Source organism: Peromyscus eremicus, chromosome 10 (genome assembly GCF_949786415.1).
Source record: "Peromyscus eremicus chromosome 10, PerEre_H2_v1, whole genome shotgun sequence".
Lineage (NCBI taxonomy): Eukaryota > Metazoa > Chordata > Mammalia > Rodentia > Cricetidae > Peromyscus > Peromyscus eremicus.
In genome coordinates this window covers 93,135,111-93,157,275 of record NC_081426.1, presented here as the reverse complement: position 1 = coordinate 93,157,275, position 22,165 = coordinate 93,135,111, and the positions used below count along the sequence as shown (strand labels likewise).

At 40.1% G+C, this 22,165-nt stretch overlaps 1 protein-coding gene across 1 annotated transcript in view; it reads left to right on the top strand.

Moving 5' to 3' along the window:
* The first annotated feature begins 2,431 nt into the window (after positions 1 to 2,431).
* LOC131920854 (ATP-binding cassette sub-family G member 3-like) overlaps positions 2,432 to 22,165 on the top strand; it is a 51,571-nt gene continuing 31,837 nt past the window's right edge. The window contains exons 1-7 of the mRNA XM_059275314.1: positions 2,432 to 2,636; positions 7,133 to 7,192; positions 7,846 to 7,960; positions 8,503 to 8,655; positions 14,498 to 14,634; positions 19,620 to 19,771; positions 20,977 to 21,078. Coding sequence (XP_059131297.1) covers positions 2,434 to 2,636; positions 7,133 to 7,192; positions 7,846 to 7,960; positions 8,503 to 8,655; positions 14,498 to 14,634; positions 19,620 to 19,771; positions 20,977 to 21,078 — 922 coding nt within the window. The 5' untranslated portion in view covers positions 2,432 to 2,433. The remainder of the gene's footprint in view (positions 2,637 to 7,132; positions 7,193 to 7,845; positions 7,961 to 8,502; positions 8,656 to 14,497; positions 14,635 to 19,619; positions 19,772 to 20,976; positions 21,079 to 22,165) is intronic.

Here is a 22,165-nt window from a genome sequence, read left to right as displayed (position 1 = left end):
ATGTGAGGATGTGCACAGTCAGCATTCATCTGCCAAGAGCTTAATCCTTAGCAGGGTCAGGATGGAGAAAAGGAACCTCAATAACAAGACCAGAACCAGCTTCCCCACAGTTATCATAATGTGTATAGTAAAAGTAATGGGCAAAACTAATTCATAATAAAACATGAAGTTAGAAACTAATAAAGGTGAAAAGAACAATAAAAATCATTGAATAAAGGATGTGTAGAAAGAAAGGTTAGAAAAAAAGAAAAGGAGCAGAAGAGAAAAGAGCAAGAGATTAAAAACAATATAGTTACAAAGTTTAAAACGTGTGAATAAAATTAATAAACTGCAGGCCTACCATCTTGACCCATGGAAGGTGAGGCAGGAGGATCACAAATTTGTGGCAAGTCTGAGTCATCCAATGAAACCCTGCCTCATAGTCAACAACAGTAAGATTAAAGAAACACAAGACAAGGATTTTTTTAAAGATTAAATCTTTTTTAAATCTTATAAGTAATGTACTATATGAAAATTACACATACTGTTTTAGGATCTGGAAGACAGAGACCTGGACGAGCCTCCCTCTTGATGCTCTCATAGAATTTGCCAGGTCTGGGGCATTGGGGTCGTACTCGGTGTGTGCCGTCCCTCTCTGCTGCCGCCTTCCCGGCTGATGCTGTACACAGGACACAGGTGCCTTAAGCACAGAGCATCACTCACTCTAAGACTGACTGTCTTTGTATGTTCTTTGCAACTGCAAGTCCCAGAGGTCATGTGGCCTGTAGTCCAGGTAGACACTTCCGTTTGTGGGTTTGTCTAAATAAAGACATGTCTCCCAGATGCTTTGGGGGAAGTGGGTGTGAAGTTCAATGTGGAGTTCCACAATGGAGAGATGTCCTGGGAGCTGAGCTGTGTGCCTAAGCATTTTCAGATCCTATCCAGCAGCAAACCACCATGCAATAAGGAGGAATCTGTGGAAATTGAGTCATCCTTTCACTGGGGTTCTGAATTCTCAGCCTATGTCTGCTGCACACAAATTGCAGCATGAGGCAGTTTCAGAAACCAAAGAATCTTCCAGCCACCTGCTCAGAACTCTCAGGCTCAGCAGTCATCCACAGGAGCCATGTCATTCCTGGTACAGGAGTCAGGGCTGCCTGTCCTCATGCCTCCATAGCCTGAGCCAGGAGTGTGTCTGTCAGTCACTCCCACCTGCACTACTGTCCCTCATGGCTGCCCATCACCCAGTGCATCCCAGGGAACCATGACATGTGCTTGATGGCTTTGGATCCACATCACAGCTCAAACTCAGAGAACAGAAGCTCCTGGTTCTAGCACGGTGAGAGATGGAGTGTGTTGAGCATGGGTTGTGCCTAGCCGTGTTCCTTTGTATTATATAGGACAGTAGTTTTCAGAGTGTGCCTTGCCCTGAGTGACTCCATTTTGTACCACAAAGGTTTGCTTCATTTTGAAAGCAAATACTGAGCCAAAGTGACTCAGTATTGTGTGTGCAAGTGTCTAGCACAGATAGTAAAACATAGATTGATAAATAACATATTAATACAAATAAATTATCCCTACCTATAAGCATACCAAGCCAGGAACATCTAGACCCATGGATGTTTGAAGACCTTGTCCAAGAAACCAAGCTTGTGTCTTTGTCCAAAACACCAGAGCAATGAGCGCTGTCCTGTCCTCACTTGGATCACACCCACTGAGCCATCATCAGGCCACCTGATGTGTGCATCACTAGACACAAGGTAACAGACTCTCAACTCTGTCTTAGGACCTGTGCTCACCATGATCAGCTGTAAGTGAAGTGGCCCACTTGAGCTCCCCTTTGTTCAGAGGCCTTACACAGGGGGAGGGGGCAAGCTCTGTGCTTTGAACCAATCTTGCCCCTTGAACCATCTCTGTATCTTGAACTGACATGTGTCTTGAACCAACTGAGTAGTTTGGCCACCCTGTTCCAGAAGAGCTCTCTCTACAAGTGTATCTGCTTTGTGATTTTGCCTTCCACAAATTCACATGTCTGCACACCTGTGTATGTGCCCACACCCACACACAGAGGAGATGTGGTAATGGTGGTCATTTATTCTCCCTCTGAACATATATAATATCATAATATGCTTTTGAAGTAAGACAAATCTACCACCTCATCTGTCCCCTTCTTCCTTTATGAATTATGAATAACATTTATACTCTGCTCATTAGGGCTCATTTGTTTACTAGGAATTTGGTGTCTAAGAGGAGTCTATGTACTCAGTTCTGTCTGCTTCTCATTGGGTCTTTAGGTAATCACAGCCATATGGACTGTTAATCAGGAAGGAATCTGCCTATGACTGCACAATTTAGAACAATACTGAAGTGTGCTATTCCATGTAATAATGATGTATGTTTGGACCATCAACTCACTATTGCTGTTCCTTCTACAGGAAGGAAGAACCTCTTGAGATGTCTTCCAATAATGACCCTGTTGCAATCCCGATGATAGAAAGAAATCCCAGTGACCTTCCTGGAATGGACACCAGTGACCCAGACACATTGACTGGAGAGACTGTGTTGAGTTTTCATAACATCAGCTATCGAGAGATGGTGCAGAGTGGCTTTCCATTTCGTAAAAAAACAGAGGTGAAAGAAAGACTATCTAATATCAAGTATGTGCATGAACTAAAGATATCAGCATATTTTATAACTTTTTCAACAAGTTGCCTATTATCAATAAGCTGTATGTGTGTGTGCATGTGTATGTGTTTGTGTGTGTTCAGTGTATATATCTGTTTAGTGTGTGTTTAAGTATATGTGTGTATATGTATATATATATATATATATATGTTTATATGTGTGTATAAGTGTATGTATTTCTATCTGTTTACATGTGTGTTTAAGTGTATGTGTGTATATCTGTTTATATGGGTGTATAAGTGTATGTGCTTATATCTGTTTATATGTGTGTATAAGTGTATATATTTCTATCTGTTTACATGTGTGTGTAAGTGTATATGTGTGTATATGTTCACATGTACACATGTATGCATGCTATGACACACCCATGGCACAAGGCCATCACAGGACAACCTTGAGCACTGGTCTTCACCTTCTACTATGTTGCAGACAGAGTCTCTCACTGTTCACTGCTGGGTACGACAGGCTAGCAGCCTGCAAGAGTCCTGGGATTCTCCTGTCTGTCTCCATCTCTCCATAGAGCATGGAGTTACAGATGCCCACTACTGCACCCAAGGTCATGTGAATTCTGGATGTTTAACTTAGGTCCTCCCCCTCACACAGCAAGTGATTCACCCAATGAAACATCCCCCAGCCTCAGCTTGTCATACATCCAGATAGACTCATGATCATAGTGAAATTAATGAGATGGAGACTAAAGTAACAGCTTAATGGATTAATGACACAAAAAGTTGGTTCTTTGAACACAAACAAGCTGGACAAACCATTAGACATATTACATACACAGAAAAACCAAACCTGAGAAGTGTTTTTAATTCAATAAAATTAAGGATGAAAAAGTAATATAAAAGGCATACTGTTAAAATCAAGGGATATTGAAAATTTAATACCTAGAAATTTGAATATATAAAAGAACTGTATACATGTCTGTACGCACATGCACTCTCATAACTGAACTGAGAGTTTCTAACAGGCTGTCTGGGTCAGTTACAAGTGATGAGATGGAAGCAATGAGGAAGTCCCAACAGCAGAAAGTTTGAGTCCTCGTGTATTTGCTCAAAATTCATTAAGAGCTAAGAAGAGCTAAAACCAACATTCCACACATTGTTCCATAACACAGAGCAGGTGTGCTTCCGACCAAATTCTGAGGACAGAGCACACACACCAAGATTCCCCAGCTCAGTCTGTTTAGACTCTTCCGCCCAACCCCAACCATGGCCTCTGTTCTTGGGCACTGGTCATTTCTGCTCCTCCACCAGAACTTCCATCATTTTCTTACTAAGATGGGAATGGGCAGGGCAAAGGTTTGACACATTGTCTGGATTGAAATAAGAAATGGGGATGTACCTGAGGTTTTCTATAAGAATATGCCTTTTTCAATCTGGATACTCACTACTCTGAATCAATCAGTTTTCTGACATAACTTGTGTTTGTGCTGTACCTATAATCAATGAAGAATGTCCTCTACTTAAGGGATGTCTCCCACTTCTAAACTGAGCATATGCTAATCTCTTTATCAGGGAAGGAAATCATCATTTTATGTGTATATATTTAGCTTTTCTGTTTTGATTAAGGTGGTTTTGTTTTGATGTGTTTGAGTTTTAAACTTGGCAATGCTCTCTTGTCCTCTGGAGTGCTTCTTTTCAGTCTTTGGATTTCTACTCAAGATATATTAATTTTGGTTTGATTCTATTTTAATAGTAATGACACTGCTATTAACATCCCATGATATTGGTTTCTTGTGATAAGGTTTACAAGGCAGCAAGCAGGGCCATATGAAAATACTCATCATCAAACTTTAGTAAGTAGCTGTTATATACTTGACACATAAAGGCTAGATGTGTAATTGAGTCTTCATGAGAATCTGCTACTTGCCTCAAGGAACACTGCACTTAGATGCACCATGTTTCAAAAAAGACATATTCTATAAATAATAAATAAAAGGTGTTTTGTGATATCTGAGGCATTTTTCTGATGAGTCCCCACTAACATTCAACATCTTTCATAAATAACAGACCTTTATTTGTAATGTGAATCATAAAAGGTCTTATAATAAAAAAAATACCCAGAGCCAGATATTAGGGTAAAAACTGAAAAGACCAGAGAAGCAGAACAAGCCATAGTCAACCTCATCTCACCAACTCCCAGCTGATCCTGTTTCCATGAATCCTCAGACTGAAAGCCTCTGAGTCCTCACCCCTGAGGGTCTCTGTTGAACTGCTTAAAAGCCTCTAGTTCCTGGTCCTCATGCTTTATATACCTTTCTGCTTCCTGCCATCACTTCCTGGGATTAAAGGTGTGTGTCCTTCCCAAACAAAGACATGAGATCTCAAGTGCTGGGATAAAGGTGTGTGTCACCACACCTGGCTCTGTTCCCAGTGTGGCCTTGAACTCACAGAGGTCCAGGTGGATCTCTGTCTATGGAGTGATAGGATTAAAGGCGTGTGTGCCACCACTGTCTGGCCTCTATGTCTAATCTAGTAGCTGGCTCTGTCCTCTGATCCCCAGGTAAATTTTATTTGTTAGAGCACAAATAAAATATCACTACATTTTCTCTTTTTTTCTCTAAAATAAAAAAGTTATAACTAATATAAGAAAAACTATATACAATAAGTACAATAAGTATATACAATATGTATAGTGAAGAATTACATTAACAATATCTAGTCCATTAACATTTGAAAAATTCAGACAAAAATTTCATTATTTATCCTATTTTGGTGAGTCCAATAAAAAATTTGTATACAATATACAAAGATCCAATCTAATATAAAATATTTAAAACTAGTAGTTGCATTTTAAAAGTTGATTCAATAATCTACCTTTTTTATCTTATCATATCGATATACTCTCTTTTTTCTTTTCTGAGTAGATTCAATAATTTACCTTTTATCATAATTATATCCTCTTTTTTTCCAGAGTAGATTCCATAATCTTCCCTTTATCCATCATTTCTATATCTTTTTTTAGTAGATTCAATAATCTTCCCTTATCTATCATTTCTATATCTTTTTTTCAGAATAGATTCAATCTACTTCTTATCTATATCCTCTTCTTTACTTTTCCCTTTTTTTTCCAAACAAGAACCCTGAATCTTATCTCCTTTGTTTAGCCTTTTTTTTTTTTTTTGACCATTAACAATGAATAACTTGTAACCAACCATCCTAAACAATGACAATTATCCATAACCCATCAAAAACCACTCCACCTTTTGGGAATGTGTGCGTTGATTTCTTAAAATTACTTCCTGCTGTCTGGGGATGAAGATAACTTTAGGGGATTCTGAAAAGAAAAATTTTGGATCTAGGAAAGATACCTGTATAATTTGTTGCCCAGTCTCTGAATAATTCAAAAACACAGTGCTTGTCTCAAGTCCTTGCTCAAGCAGTCTGTGAGGCTGGATCATCTCAGCTAGCCATCTCAAAATTGTCTTGAGCAGTTTGTAGTCCAAAGTTGATCTTTGGGTGGTATTTGTCAGCTTAGTGGTATTATTATTGTTCTGATGGAATCATTGTTGTGGGGCCCCATAATCTTTTTGGAGACTTAAAATTTGCTGTTAGGCATGGTCATGATTTCCTGCAGAAAAGATACTCAAACACAAAAACATGTATAGGCAGCTACATAAAGCCTTTTTTCTAGGATTAGTTAGTACTCTATATGACCATTAATATCATGACAAAAGTTTAATATATATATATATTATAAAATTAATACCTGAAGAAAAGTTTTAATTAATTATTTATTTATTTATTTATTTTGGTTTTTTGAGACAGGGTTTCTCTGTGTAGCTTTGCACCTTTCCTGGGACTCACTTGGTAGCCCAGGCTGGCCTCGAACTCACAGAGATCCGCCTGGCTCTGCCTCCCGAGTGCTGGGATTAAAGGCGTGCGCCACCACCGCCTGGCTGAAGAAAAGTTTTAAAGAGTCAAAATAGAACCAAAGAATTATGAGATTAGTGGCAATAGAATAGTCCCTTAATTTTGGTTTTTCTTCTGTCCCATATCAGGTGGCTTTTTTAACATGATACAGAGATTTTGCAATTTCTTTTAACAAGCATGCTTAGGTTTAGAGAAGAAGAGAGCCACACTCTAACTCCAAAGCCAGCTTTAATTCTTAATTCAACTGAGACTACCCAAAGACCATTTGTCCTCAGAGGCTTTCAGTCTGAGGATTTGTGGAAACAGGATCGGCTGAGGAGTTGGTGAGGTGAGGTTGTCTGTGCTTTGTTCTGCTTCTTTGATCTTTCAGTTTTCACCCCTATATCTGGCTCTGTTTTTTTTTTTTTTATTAATAAGATTGTTTAGCAATTTGTGTTACATCAATTAGTAATTAAATTTTTTCCTATGACTTTGTACTTATTTTCTATGTACAATTTCATTCAATTTCAACAGAATATACAGTGTAGACACTAAGCTAATGTAACTTCTTTTAAATAGACAAATCAACCAGTATGACTCTGTGTTTACAGTGGGATCATGAGACCTGGCCTCAATGCCATCATGGGACCTGAAGATGGGAGCAGATCATGGTGAGTATAACAGAAAGCACATGAAAGCCCTTTGTGTCCAGTTTCTGTGCTGTAAAATCACTTCCACAGGCATTATTTATGTACTTTGTGATTGTATATGTGTGAGTCTGTAAGTATTGTGTGAGTATACCTGTGAGTGTATATGTGTGAGTCTGGACCCATGTGCTGTGGATAATGTGCAGAATGGTACAAATTTCTACCAAGAACAGAAAGTCTTACTAGGTCTACTTTACTGATAGGAAATGATAGAGTGATCGGCATATGGTGTTGGGTCATATTATTATCTAATGTGGGAAAAATAATATTAAAATTAAAAAGATGAAGCAAAGTTTTCTGGGAACAAGAAATCATCACTAGGCCTAAATCTCAAAATACAGCAACACATTACCAGTTTGAGGCCCCAAGGTCAGATTGCAGGGAGGGATGGTCATGTGGATCATGTCTTGCATTCATAATTCTGGGCTGTATTAGAGCACATAATGAACAGAAAGCAGTGTGTGTGTGTGTGTGTGTGTGTGTGTGTGTGTGTGTGTGTGTGTGTGTGTGATTTCAGTTCACCTTATGATATGCAGAATATTTATTCTGAGTAGCAAAAGGTGATAGCTTTTACTGAAGAGACAAGGTAACTATGTAACATATCTTACCCATTGTAGGTTATTGGATGTCTTAGCTGCAAGGAAAGATCCACGTGGACTGTCAGGAAATATTTTGATAAATGAAAAACCTCGACCTGCTAATTTCAAATGTATTTCTGGTTATGTACCACAAGTAAGTGTTGGTGGGTTTATAACTTTAGATTTCCCCTGCCTCTGTATGGGTAGATACCCAGCTTATAGATTTGTGTGTTTCCAATTAATTATATGACACAATACAGTCCCAACTTTCTCTACACCAGCTTTTCCTAGTGGCTCATTAGCCTGAGGCAGGCATTATTAAATAGGAAGATGGGGAGGGATTGGAGTCTGACATCTGTGGTACAGCATTAGTAACTGCAGCTGTGATTTAATTCTACAAAGACTACTGTTGTCTGACTTTGCCATTCCTTCATCTTTCTCCACTGCTTAGAAGTTGTTTTCTGCAAATAATTGTAGGTAGCAGTCACCAAAATCCCTGTGCTCTACTTAGAAGGCAAGTGGGAGGGAGGTGAAAATGATTACATCAGGCTCTGTAGTTGAGATTAGTAACACTGAAAGCTTATTTTTCAGTAGAGTATTACATTGTGTGTGGTTTATATGAGGATTAGGTCACATTTGTTGGAATGATTGTCTTAGTAATAACTATATTTAATTGAAATACTATTTAACCTTAAGAATGACGTGGTGATGCAAACGGTGACTGTGAGAGACAATATAGAGTTTTCAGCAGCTCTTCGACTCCCAATGACTGTAACAAGAGATGAAAGAAGAAGGCGAATTAAGGAGGTCCTTGAACTTCTGCATCTGGATAAAGTGGCAAATGTCCAGGTAATGTGAAGAAAAATCTTGAAAGACTCAGAGCCAAGAAGAGAGCAAGACAGAGACAGAGACAGAAACAGAAGGACAGATAGACAGCCCCGTGTTGATAATATGTCCTTCCTTCAGCAGTTTCCTATAATGTGTGTGGTCAAGGTGCTGCTCTCTGTATTAATGAGTAAGTGACTGGTTACATGATGTAAAGTGGAGATTGAACTGGGAAGCCTTCTTACAATGGTTAAACCTGGGAATGGAGTGTGATCCAGGAGGGAAAAGTGTTCCTCACATGGCCATTTCCAAGTTTCCTCACATGAGCCTCCTCTTCCTTAGCCTTAAACTCTTGACTCATGGAGAATCTGACAAGGGCTTTCTTCTGTTTATTGTCTCTTTCCCGAGGACTTGTCCCTTTGCTGTTTCAGAATGTTTTCTGGACTCACATATGACCTGGGATTGAGGACTCTGGCTCTGTGTTTCACTCTGCATTTATTTCCTCCAGGGTTGTACTTGGTCTCTTTAGCATTTACTTCTGACTTGTTCAGTGCTTGTTATTTTCTGTAGCCTTTCTGTGTTTTTATCTCATCCTGTCTGTGGCGGCTAGTGTTAACTGTCACCTTGACGCAGTCTGGAGCCACCTGGAATCATCTAGAAGAGAGTCTCAATGAGGGATTGTAGTCAGTTGGCTTGTGGGCATTTCTGAGGTGACTGTCTTGATGTAGTTAAGCGATGTGGAAAGACCCAGCCCACTCAGGCAGCCCCATTCTTTGTGTTTGGGTCCTGGGTGTCATGAGAATGGGGAAAGTGGGTTGAACACTGACAGGCCTGCACGCATTCATCCTCTCTGTGCTCTTGACTGGCTGTAACCAGCTGCATCGGCTTCCTGCCTGGACTTCCCTGCAATGGTTGACTGTACTTCTAAACTGTATGCCAAAATAAAAACCTTTTTTTTTAAAACTTTTTGTAAGACCATTTTATCTTAGTAACTGGATGGAAACCTAGGATAGCCTTTTGCCTTCACTCCCTCCTTTCTTATCCTCTGTCAAAATTTATTACCAGTTCATGTATTATATTTTAATGATACAGCCTTGGGCAAGAGCAACAAAGAATTGACTTGGTGACTCCTATGAGGATTTGTGTAGGATCAGGAGGGGTAATAGATAGGTGGTGAACTTCACAGCTAACTATGTCATAGCTAACTAGTTTCTTACTTACATATTTTAAAAGACTATTATGTAATACTTCATTCCTGAATACTTCATTATTCTTAAGCTTTAACAATTAAAGATACATGCTTATCTTAACAATTCCATTCTTAACTATCAAAATGAATAAAATCTTGATATCTTCAGACCTGTCAGGTTATAACCATTCACATTCCCCAAATGTTTTTTATTATTACATTGTTTATAGAACATGATCAGTTACTGTATTTATTATATGCTTAGAGATTTTATCAAGAATGCTTCCTTCTTCTTGTGTTCTCCAAACCATCCTGTCTCTCACAGTGACATCAACTCATTAAGAGGATTAAATATAGATGTCTGCTGAGCAGATATTTGGTGGTATGGATGGAAATGGGCTCCTCAGAATATGATCCTCATGGATTAACTCCTGTGGTGGTTCCTCCTTAGAGACAGTCAGGAATAGGAAGGTATTGATTGTTGATCCCCATGATACTTTTCCACAGTCATTTATGAGACATTTGTCTTGTTGGGAAGAATAATAAAAAAGCTGACATTCACCATGCTTTCTTTTTTCCTGAGTGATGGAATTTTGTTTGCTTTGACTCTGTTAATTATGTGCTTTTATATTTACAATAAAGTTCTTTCTTTTGTTCTGTTTTTAACAATAATTACTCATTACTTATTTACTTTTTTAAGGAACTACATATAAAGATGTTTATTAACTTCTTGCAGTCATAAAATGTAATAGATTACCAGAACTTTAATATAATATTTTAAAGATAGCTTTCAAAAAAGGTGTGTGCTTGCGTGTGTGCATGAGTGCATGTGTGTGTGTGTGTGTGTGTGTGTGTGTGTGTGTGTGTGTGTCCCTTCCCGAATGCCATAGCACACACATGGAGGTCATAAGGACACCTTTGTCAAGGGTCCATTCTCTCCTCCACCTTGTTTGTAAATCAGGGTTTGTCTTGTTCTACTGATGCCCTGCACACATGCCTGATTCTCCTGATCACATCCCATCTCACTGTAATTACATCTTGGTGGAAATACGAATGTATTCTACCACATACAGCTTTATATATGAGTTCCAGAGATTGAACCCAGGGTTCAGGCTTGTGTGGCTTTGCCCCTGCTTAGACTTCTCTTTAGCCTTTCATAAGATTTTTTTTTTTTTTTTTGGTTTTTCGAGACAGGGTTTCTCTGTGTAGCTTTGCGCCTTTCCTGGGACTCACTTGGTAGTCCAGGCTGGCCTCGAACTCACAGAGATCCGCCTGGCTCTGCCTCCCGAGTGCTGGGATTAAAGGCGTGCGCCACCACCGCCCGGCGCCTTTCATAAGATTTTGATCTAAGAAATGTAGAGGTAATATGTGGTTTTTGTAAAAGTTTGACTCTTGTATAGCCAGTACAATAGTACACTGCTAATACCAGCCTCCTGGTCTTCTTAGTGTTTACAACAGCATACTCACTAAAGCTGTTTCTCACTGCAGCATTTTAAAAGAACATTAAGTGTGGTGATACATTGTTTACTCCAATAAAGCTTGCCTGAGGATAAGAGGACAGAGCTAGCCACTAGATTAGACATAGAGGCCAGACAGTGGTGGCACACATCTTTAATCCTATCACTCAGGAGGCAGAGATCCATCTGGATCTCTGTGAGTTCAGGCCACATTGGAAACAGAGCCAGATAGTGGTGGCACACACTTTTACTCCCAGTACTGAGAAGCACACATGTCTTTAATCCCAGGAAGTGATGTAAGTGATGGCAAGGTGGAGAAAGGTATATAAGGCGTGAGGAAATAGGAACTAAGCAGCAGTTCAGCTTAGACCATTTTGGGTGAGGACTCATAGGCTTTCAGTCTGAGGATTTGTGGAAACAGAAACTCACTTTCTTTAGACTGAGGATTTTTCAGAGGTAAGGACTAGTGGCTGGCTATTCTGTGTCTCTTATCTTTCAGCTTTTACTCCTACATCTTGCTCAGAGTTTTTATGAAAAGACCATCTAAGATTTGAACAACAATTAGGTAGCATCTTACTCTTGAGTATCGGAATTTTTCCCAGGGGCCTGCCCTGAGAAAATCCCTCCCAGGGTCCTGGAGAAGATGCTACATCCAGTGTGGGGTTTGTTGTGGGATGGTCTGTATGTCAAATTGCTCTGATTGGTCAATAAATAAAACACTGATTGGCCAGTGGCTAGGCAGGAAGTGTAGGTGGGACAAGGAGGAGAATAAAGCTGGGAAGTGGAAGGCTGAGTCAAAGAGACACTGCCAGCCGCCATGATGACAAACAGCATGTGAAGATGCCGGTAAGCCACGAGCCACGTGGCAAGGTATAGATTTATAGAAATGGATTAATTTAAGCTGTAAGAACAGTTAGCAAGAAGCCTGCCACGGCCATACAGTTTGTAAGCAATATAAATCTCTGTGTTTACTTGGTTGGGTCTGAGCGGCTGTGGGACTGGCGGGTGAGAGAGATTTGTCCTGACTGTGGGCCAGGCAGGAAAACTTTAGCTACAGGGGTTATCTGAGGAAAAAGAATTTATATACACCATGCTCTCTTATCCATTTACTTTATTTCTCTAAGTCAAAATTCTATCTATACAGATTCAGCTCCATTCTCACATTCAGCTCCTCTCTGTCCCTGCTGCCCTGTCATAGACTTAACTAAGCTCCCATGCTTTCAGCCTCATCTTCGTCCTCTGTTCCTTCATCCTCCATCTTTCCTTCCTTGCTTCTTAATTCTGGCTCTGAGAAACAGAAATTCTCCTTCTTCTCCTTTCCTCTGACCATGAGGCTCTGCCTCCTCTGGAATTCTGCTCCAGTCCTTAGTGCACCTGGTTATGCAAAAAGCCCTATTGTCCTGAGTCAATAGCTCTGTGCTGCTACTAGGCCTGAAGGCAAGGGATGGTCTGAGCTTCATTTGCACAAGAAACAAAGCTATATATCTTCATCCCTCCTGTCTCCTAGGCCCTGCAGGGGTATTAGTTACCTAGTGGATCAGTAGTAGGTCTGAGAAGCTAAACTGTTTGCCAAATGGCCTAGTAGTATATGGGCACCCAGGAATTTTATAGAAGACAGCTGATATATACTAATAAGCTCAATAACACCAAATATTCCTTGATAAATGGCTTCCTCTTGAAGAACACCTTGGTCAGTAAAGGTACAGCTTATTATAAACAGCTAAATCTCTCTAATATATTCCTGTGGCTCACTGCACCTGAGTACTTACTTTTCATCCACAAAATAAGGACATCTGCTTACCTATAAACTCTATTCTTAACTATCAAAATGAATAATTCCTTTATATCCTCAGCCTTGTCATGACCACACTCACCCACATTCCCCAGACATCCTTTGTTGTATGTTGTCAGTAGGGCTTGATCAAGGTTTTTGTTATCTTGTTCGGGGAGAATTGTTCTCTATTTCTGTGTCTCCCTAAACCTTGCTATTCCCTCTCACTTTATATAATGACATTGACTAGCACAAAGACTGTGCTAGTTTGACCTGTAGACTATAAAATCTTTTGGATTCGTCTACAAGCATGAGTCATGAATTCTGTGATGCTCTACAGTGTAAATCATGTCAATTTGCTAAGTCTTAAGGAAGTTAAAAAATGTCCTAATAAGTCAATGTGGAACTTTTGATAAAAAGCAATGTGTGTGTGTGTGTGTGTGTGTGTATGTGTGTGTGTGTTGTAGTGTGTAATATGTGTATTTGAGTGTGTGTGTGTGTTGTGTAGAGTGCCTGTGTTGTGTGTGTCCCTGTGTATATGTGTGTGTTGGGAGTGTGTTAAATGATAACTAAATTACTAGAGATACTCATCTTCTCCTGTCTTGTCTTCCTCCTTCCTTAGACAGAGATCTCACTGTGCCAGTCTTGGAGTGTAATAACTCATTACCCTAGAACATGTGACTTGATAAAGAACAAACAGTAACTGTCATTAACATGGGCTTCATGTCAAGTCTGACCTCAGTCTCTTTCTACTCACTTGGAAAAGAGAAACTGTGATTGAGATATTGTGTAACCTAATAAACTTATCTGGGGGACAGAGACCAGAACAGCCACTTGATTAGACACAGAGGCCAGACAGTGGTGGCACACACACCTTTTATCCTATCCCTTGGGAGGATGAGATCTGTATGGATCTCTATGAGTTCAAGGCCACACTGGAAACAGAGCCATGTAGTGGTGTCACATACATTTAATCCCAGGGCTTGAGGTCTCATGTCTTTGCTTGGGAAAGACACATGCCTTTAATCCCATGAAGTAATATGACAGAACACAGAAAGGTATATAAGGTGTGAGGAAAGAGGAACTTGCTCACTTGGGGCTAAGGACTAGAGGCTTTGAGCAGCAGTTCAGCTGAGACCCATTTGGGTGAGGATTCAGAGGCTTTCAGTCTGAAGAAAAAATCAGCTGAGGAGTTGGCAAGGTGAGGCTGGCTATGGCTTGTTCTGTCTCTCTGATTTTGCAGAATTTGCCCCAATACTTGGCTTTTCTATTAATAAGACTATTTAGAAATTCGTGTTACAAAAAAACTCCTTCTTCTCCCAGGTGCCTATATTTTTGATCCTTAGGATAATGATATAAAAAATTCTTTTATTGCTGAAACAAGCAAGTTCACCAAATGACAATGACTGTGGTTGTTCTTGTTGATAATGATGGTCATTGGTGCTCTAGCCTAGATCTAAGGAGCTCAGGAAAAGGACCAGTATAGCAATGGAGCTGGTCACCAAGCATCCCATTCTGTTCTTGGATGATCCCACCACTGGCTTAGACTTGGTAACTACAATAGATGTCATCTCGGTCCTGAGAAGGTAAGTGCTGAAGGAACATTAAGTTTTATTCACTTAATACTCAGTCACTTGTGTGTATTTTTGGTGCAGGAGATTCAGAAGTAAGCAACAGAATTTCTTCCTTGTTTATTAGAGGGAAACTTCATTTAACAAGGAACACACATCAAGACAATGAGACAAGAGCATAGGGAAAGATGGCTGTGGGGAAGGTGGAGCACTGCTTTAAATAAATGTCCCCATAACCCGCAAGCATGTGACAAGTGAGCTGAGGATGAGTGGGTGAGATCTGAACAGTGTGCTGTATGGAGGGAAAATGAATTTTTTTGGGAAGCAAAGCATGTTCGAGGTGTCTGGAACATTAAATAGCCCAACTTGAACAGACACAGTGGCCTGAGGGGATGGAAAGTTGCTAGTGCACTGTTAGAGATACCACAGACCGGGTGACTTGACAGAAGTTAAATTTATTACAGTTCTGGATCCCAGAAGCCAGATATTAATGTATCCACAGGCTGTGTCTCCTGAGGCCTCGGTCACTGAGTTGTGGATGGTGTCTCCTTTCTCTTCATGTGTTTATGCCCTGATCCCTTAATTGGACACCAGTTACATTAGGACACACTAGTAATTTCATTTAAACCATTTTAAAGACTCTTGTTTCCAATTATAACCACATTCTAAATTCTTAGATGTGAGTCTTCCACAAATGAGTCTTTGGAAAGACACAGTTCAGCCCTCCACATTCACAGTTGAGGTGAGGGGGTTGTTTGGGTTGGATGTAGATTGCCCAGACCACCTGGGCCACTGTAAGGACTAAGGTTTCCATGGCAGGGGATGTGGGAAGGCTTCTGAGTTTAGAGCAGAGCATGCACCATGGAGAAGGTTGTGCAGTTCCACCAAGGTGATATAAAGATGTCAGCAGGAGGTGGAGCTGTGGGGGTTCCTTAGTTAGGAAATGGTGTGTTCTGGGTGTGCTTTGAAAATGGAATAAATAGAATTATCTCAGGGATTGGCCCTGGATTTGATGGCTGAGGGAATGATTCCTAAGGTCTAAGTCCTGAACCTGGGGTAGTATGAGTAAAATAAATGGTATTTCCTTCTCTCAAGAAATGAGTCTTTGGCTGAAATATTTATGGAAAAAAGTGTAAGGGTTAGGTTTTTACATTTTAAAAATTAATAAGAGTTTCAAACTGACTGAATAACCCCAAGAACCGTATAAGGACTGTCCCATTCCCATGACCTGGGCTCCTGGCTGTTGAACTTTACTGCACTCTCTGTCTGTCCTTCCTTCCCTTTGTTCTTTGTTTTGTTCTGACATCATGGTCCATCACCCTAAACACTCCTGCCTGTCCCTCCAAGAACCACATCATCCAGCATTGCACCTTCCCGGTGAGGGAGTCAACACCTGGGGCCTTGTCACCTTCTAGTCTGTAGACTCCTCAGGTGTCACACCTTCCCTGTCTGTTCCCTCTTCTGTCTGCTTCAGGACACTCTAAGATCAAGTTCTTGCTCATATTCCAGTATGGAACGCTTCTCTCTGTCCCTGTGTCTCATGCCATGGCTAGTCTTAGTGCATTGCATGGGGCCATCCTAAGTGTGGTTTCTCCCAGTGTTCTGCAGCAGACTCAGGCCCTGATATGCTGTGTTCTCCTTGGTCTCCAACACTCCTGGAAGTTCATCTTCTGTGATAGGAATATTTAAATTATTTGTATCTATCTATCTATCTATTTTCTTTTGTGTGTATGTATGTGTGTATATATCTGTACAGCATGCATGTAGAGGTTAGAGTAAAACTTCAGGGACTTGACTTTCTCCTTCCACCAAGTAGATTCTGGGAATTAAACTCTTTAGACTCTGCATCAAGTGTCTTTAGCCATTGATCCATCTCACTTCCCTGGCTTTAATCCTGATCATCTATTCATGTTGGTGGTTCTGGGTTATATCACATGAAATTACAATTTTCCCTTTGTGATTACTAACAGTCTAACAGGGAACAGTTGGCTGTCATGGCATCATTCTGCTCCTTATCTCATCTCCACCAACCAGCTGTCCTGTGAATTGGAAATTTCTGCTCTTGTTTTAATCACTTCACCAGCTGACATGACAGTGTCTGTGGAAAGGTTTCTCTCCTCAGTTCCTATGTTGTACTGTAGCTAGAGTTTTCCTGCCTGGCCCACAGTCAGGACAAATCTCTCTCACCTGCCAGTTCCACAGCCACTCAGACCCGACCAAGTAAACACAGAGACTTATATTGCTTACAAACTTAATGGCCATGGCAGGTTTCTTGCTAACTGTTCTTACAGCTTAAATTAATCCATTTCTATAAATCTATACCTTGCCACGTGGCTCGTGGCTTACTGGCATCTTCACATGCTGTTTGTCATTGTGGCGGCTGGCAGTGTCTCTGACTCAGCCTTCCACTTCCCAGCTTTATTCTCCTCCTTATCCCGCCTATACTTCCTGCCTGGCCACTGGCCAATCAGTGATTTATTTACTGACCAATCAGCAACACATTTGACATACAGACCATCCCACAGCACTGTACAATGGGCTGTAATATGTTAATCTTCATTATCCTAAGTATTAAACCAATCCCAATTTGGTTAGTGGAAGCAAGCCCCTTCACTGTGAGGTAGTTTATGTTTTTATTTATTTATTTTGGAAATTTCATACAATCTATTTCAATTTTCTTTCTTTTTATAGGGATTTATATATTTAAAGTAAATATTTTAAAATTAAATTATTTGACAAGAGCTGGAGTGATGAATTAACAGTTAAGAGCATTTGTTGCTCATCCAGAGGACTCAGGTTAAATTCCCAGCATCCACATGGCAGCTCACAACCATCTGCACCTACAGTTCTAGGGGATCTAATATAGTCTTCTCATCTCCACATGTACCAGAGACATGTGGTGTACAGACAGACACTCAAGGGCAAACACCCTGTACAATAAATAAATATTGTTTAAAAAATTATTGACAAGGATATATATTTTTAAAATAAAAATTTACTTTCATGTAAAAAACACCTATTTCTGTAGGTGTGATTCTGTAGGTGTGATCCTGTAGGTGTGATTCTGTAGGTATGATCCTGTAAGTGTGATTTTGTATGTGTGAGACACTGCCCAGGATTCCAAACTAGATGCTGTGAGAGGAGAAATTGAGGCCACAGATCCTAGACCTTACTTTGAGGAAGGCTCTTGTCATATCTACTCTGAGTCTTTGCAAGCTCTCTACTACCATCCACCTAATGATCCAGCTTATGACAGAAGGGGACTTTCCTGAGCCTAAGCTGCTCTTCTTAAAATCCGTTTTAATATTTTAATTCCACACCAGCTATTTATCTTTCTCTGTGTCCTTTTTTATCTATCTCTTTCTTCCTCCCTGTCTCTTCTCCCTGCTTTCTCCCTTTCTCAAACACATTCAGATACACACAATCCTTGCTGTGTAGCAGTGAGCTCCCATTTTTTCCTAGACAGACATTTTAGTTCACACTGTGTACAGCTGGTTTTTTCTCTTCTTAGCTGATGGTACTCTGTTTTACTGGCAGATGGGTTGCAAGTCTGTCTTATTCCTAAGGAATCCTTGTCCACTTCTGTCCAACTGCATTGATATTACTATCTGGCCTGGCTGTCTTTGAGGCTATCTGTCTTTGGATACAGTAACACCTCATAGTATATGCTTATGAGATGCTTTTCTTGAAGTTTCATAGTCGTTCATTTCTCTGTAGCCCAGGCTGATATCACTTTCTTGCCTCTGCCTTCTAAATGCTGGAATTCAAGGTGTGCACTACACTTCACAGCTTTCTCATTCTCTTTTCCTTTTCTCCCTCCCTCCCTCCCTTCCTCCCTCCCTCCCTCCCTGATAATGTGATTCACATTACTAACCATTTGTTCTCCCTGCTAAATCCTTCAGTAAGAACCTCATCTCAATTTTCACAATATTGGCATAAGGCATGTCTAATACAATTTTCATCTCAATTTTCACAATATTGGCATAAGGCATGTCTAATATAATTTGTCCCTCCCTTCCTCCCTCCCTCCCTCCCTCCCTCCTTCCCCCTTCTCTCCCTTCCTTCCTTCCTTCCTTAATCTCTCCTTCCCTCCCTCTCAACCCCTCTCTTTCTTTCATTCTTTCTGTTTGTCTTTTTGAAACAGGGTCTCATGTACCCTAGCTGGGCCTTGAACTCCTGATCCTCCCAAGTGCTGGGATATTACAGATATGCCACCATACCCAGCTTTTATAGAAATATTTTCATATCAGGTTTAAACACTGTTTTTGGTTATTGGTTCTCCTAACAGAAGATATGACTCCCTGAAATGGTAGTTCAGCTTATTTTTTTCATGTTATGGAATTAAACCAATGATCATATCCCAGCTTTGTCACTCACTGTGACCCCTTGGTCTGTTGCTTGACCTTTCAAGCCTTATCAACAGAAAGGGGGGAATTGTATTAGACATGCCTTATGCCAATATTGTGAAAATTGAGATGAGGTTCTTACTGAAGGATTTAGCAGGGAGAACAAATGGTTAGTAATGTGAATCACATTATCAGAACAATGGAAACCAATTCCTGAAGAGGCAGAAAGTGTAAATGATTGAAGGGAATTGTGCATACAATCATAGTTGTAATATTTGCTCTGTCATTGGTTCTCAAGCTTCAGCAAACCTGCCCATCACCTGGGCTGCCTGTTCATGATATGAATTCTTTACACTGACTCCCAGATATTCTGATTCAGTGTCTGAAAGGCTGCCCAGGGATCACATTGTCAGTAACACTCTAGTGGACCCTGAACTACTGACATCCCACACTTTAGAGGTCCTAGTCTTTTAAATAAAAGCTTGGACCTTGTTTTCTCTATCAGGTGCATATGCAAGTGAGGTAAGATGTTTTTTAAGGAAAATTCAAGATGAAATGGGAACAAAGAGTGTAACTTCAGGAATAAAATATTTTGTGGAAAGTCTCAAGGTTCCACTATCCAGTGACTTATGATTTTTCCCTCTTTAAACTTAGGATGTCTATGAGGGGACAGACAATCATCTTCTCCATTAATCAGGCTCAGTACTCCATCTTCCGAATTTTTGATAGCCTCACCTTAGTGGCCTCAGGAAAAGTCATGTATCACGGGCCTGCACAAGAGGCATTGGAGTACTTCACATCCGCAGGTATGGCTGGCTTTTGCTATGAGATCTCCTTCATTCTCAGGATCTGGGAAGAGAAAAGGGCTTCCCAGGAGTACTGCTTGACCCTAGTGTAGACTTACTGTGTGTGGGTTTCTCCATTTTAAATACCTTTGGTTAATTTGATGACAAGACTCTGTTAGTTGTGCAGCACAGGCTTGTTGTTCTGATCTCTTTTCTTTCTGCTGTCCTGTGTCATGCCTGTGTTACAGTATTTTTCCTGAGCTTCATGTTCTGCTTCCCAGTTGTGGTGACCCTCTTAATTAACGTGCCAGCCTCAGGCCCAGTTATCTGTCATTGGAACAGCTTTGGGAAGGTCCAGCATCATCCTGTTCTTGCTCAGGTAGCAGATGGTGTTTTTCAGTTTTCCCCTATTCTGATCTGACTCTGAGGAGCTGTGGAGACCTTACTTAACTTAGCAATAACTTTGTGTTTCAGGTATAGGCAATGTTTGGGGCCTGTAGTGGCTTAAGTCTCTGGATTCTGTGGACTCATGTTTTTGTTCTGTCTGATTTTTTCAGAGTCAGATTAGATGATGAAGTATTTTATAATGATTCATGATGTCAGTTTCATTTTAGTGAAACATGAATATACTTATAGATGATTCTCTCTCTCCAAATATAGGATTAAATACTTACTTTCACTACTTTTTTTTTTTTTTTTTTTTTTTTTTTTTTTTTTTTTGGTTTTTCAAGACAGGGTTTCTCTATGTAGCTTAGTCCCTTTCCTGGAACTCACTCTGTAGCCCAGGCTGGCCTCGAACTCACAGAGATCCTCCTGGCTCTGCCTCCCAAGTGCTGGGATTATATGCCACCACCACCCGGCAACTACTTGTTTTTGATTAATCTTTGTCATTTAAAAATGTGTAAGCATTTATGAGACTTTGGAGTCCAATAAAAATGTAGGCCAAATTCAAATGATTGTTTCATAGGAAGAATTCATATGTATATGTATAACATACACATAAATATATGTATATATTCATAAATGTGTACATACATATATATATTAGACTAGGAAGTAGATATTGTTGAAATACTATAAATGTATATATATATATATGAAGAAAGAATAAATTAGTGGGGGAGGGGGCAAGAAGAGGAAGAAGTTCTTAGATTCTGTCTCCCCTCCCCATCCCACTCTCTGAAAGAGAGTCCTCAAATTTGTGTTCATGGCCAACTTCTTTGTAGGTTACGAATATGATTCCCACAACAACCCTGCAGACTTCTTCCTGGACATCATTAATGGAGGTTTCTCTGCTATATTAGACACAGAGGAAGACAGCCACGATGGTATGTGAGTCTTCTAGAGTCACAGGTTTTTGCTTAACTGATTTCATTAAAACACAACCATGAGTCTCATTAGAATAATATATATATATTCTAATATATAATATAATATATATATAATATATATATTCTAATATATATATTAGAATAATATAACTTGTAATGTTAAATAACTGTCCTAAAATTAGCTAATAGACATTGCCATCAGTTAGTGCTGTGGTTCTTTAATTTAATTTATCAAAGACCATTTATATGGTATTGTCAGTTCTAAAGGAAATTTCTGTTAGAAAGTAAATGTACTTATTGTTTGTCATATTATTCTTGCTATTATTTTAGATGCAGTTTGCTTATGTAGCCAGACTGGCCTTAAATGTGGGCTCTTTCTACCTCACCTCCCAAGTGTAGGTATTACAGGGTATATTGGTTAGTTTTATGTCAATTTGTCACAAGCTGAAGTCCTGAGAGGAAGGAACCTCTGTTAAGGAAATGTTTTCATGAGACTGGGTTCTAGGCAAGCCTGTAGGGCATTTTCTTGATTGGGGAGGGCCCAGCCCATGTGTGGGGCCATTCCTGGGGCTAGTGATCCTGATTCTATAAGAAAGCAGGCAGAGCAAGCCACAGGGAGCAAGCCAGTAAGCAGCACCCCTCCATGGCCTCTACATCAGCTCCTGCCTCCAGATTCTTGTCCTGTTTGAGTTCCTGTCCTGACTTCCATCAGTGATGGACCACCATGTTGAAGTGTAAGTCAAACACTCCTCCCCACACACACACACACTTGGTTTTTGGTCATGGTGTTTCATCACAGCAATAGAAACCGTAACTAAGACACAGAGATATGTCATCATGCCTGGCTTTGTTTATAACATTTTAAAAACATGATACTTGGCACTTTATACATTTGTGTATAATTTGCATATACATTTACATGTGGCAGATAGCAGAGACCAGTCTTTTATGTTACAAAGTATAGATCCATAAGAGAAGGAAGACTTTGTTAAGAATTGGAGTCCAGATGGGAAGAAGTCATTCAGTTTGCTGTATCCACGGGATAATGACAGTAGTCAGGTCAGTTAGGGACACTCTTCTAATC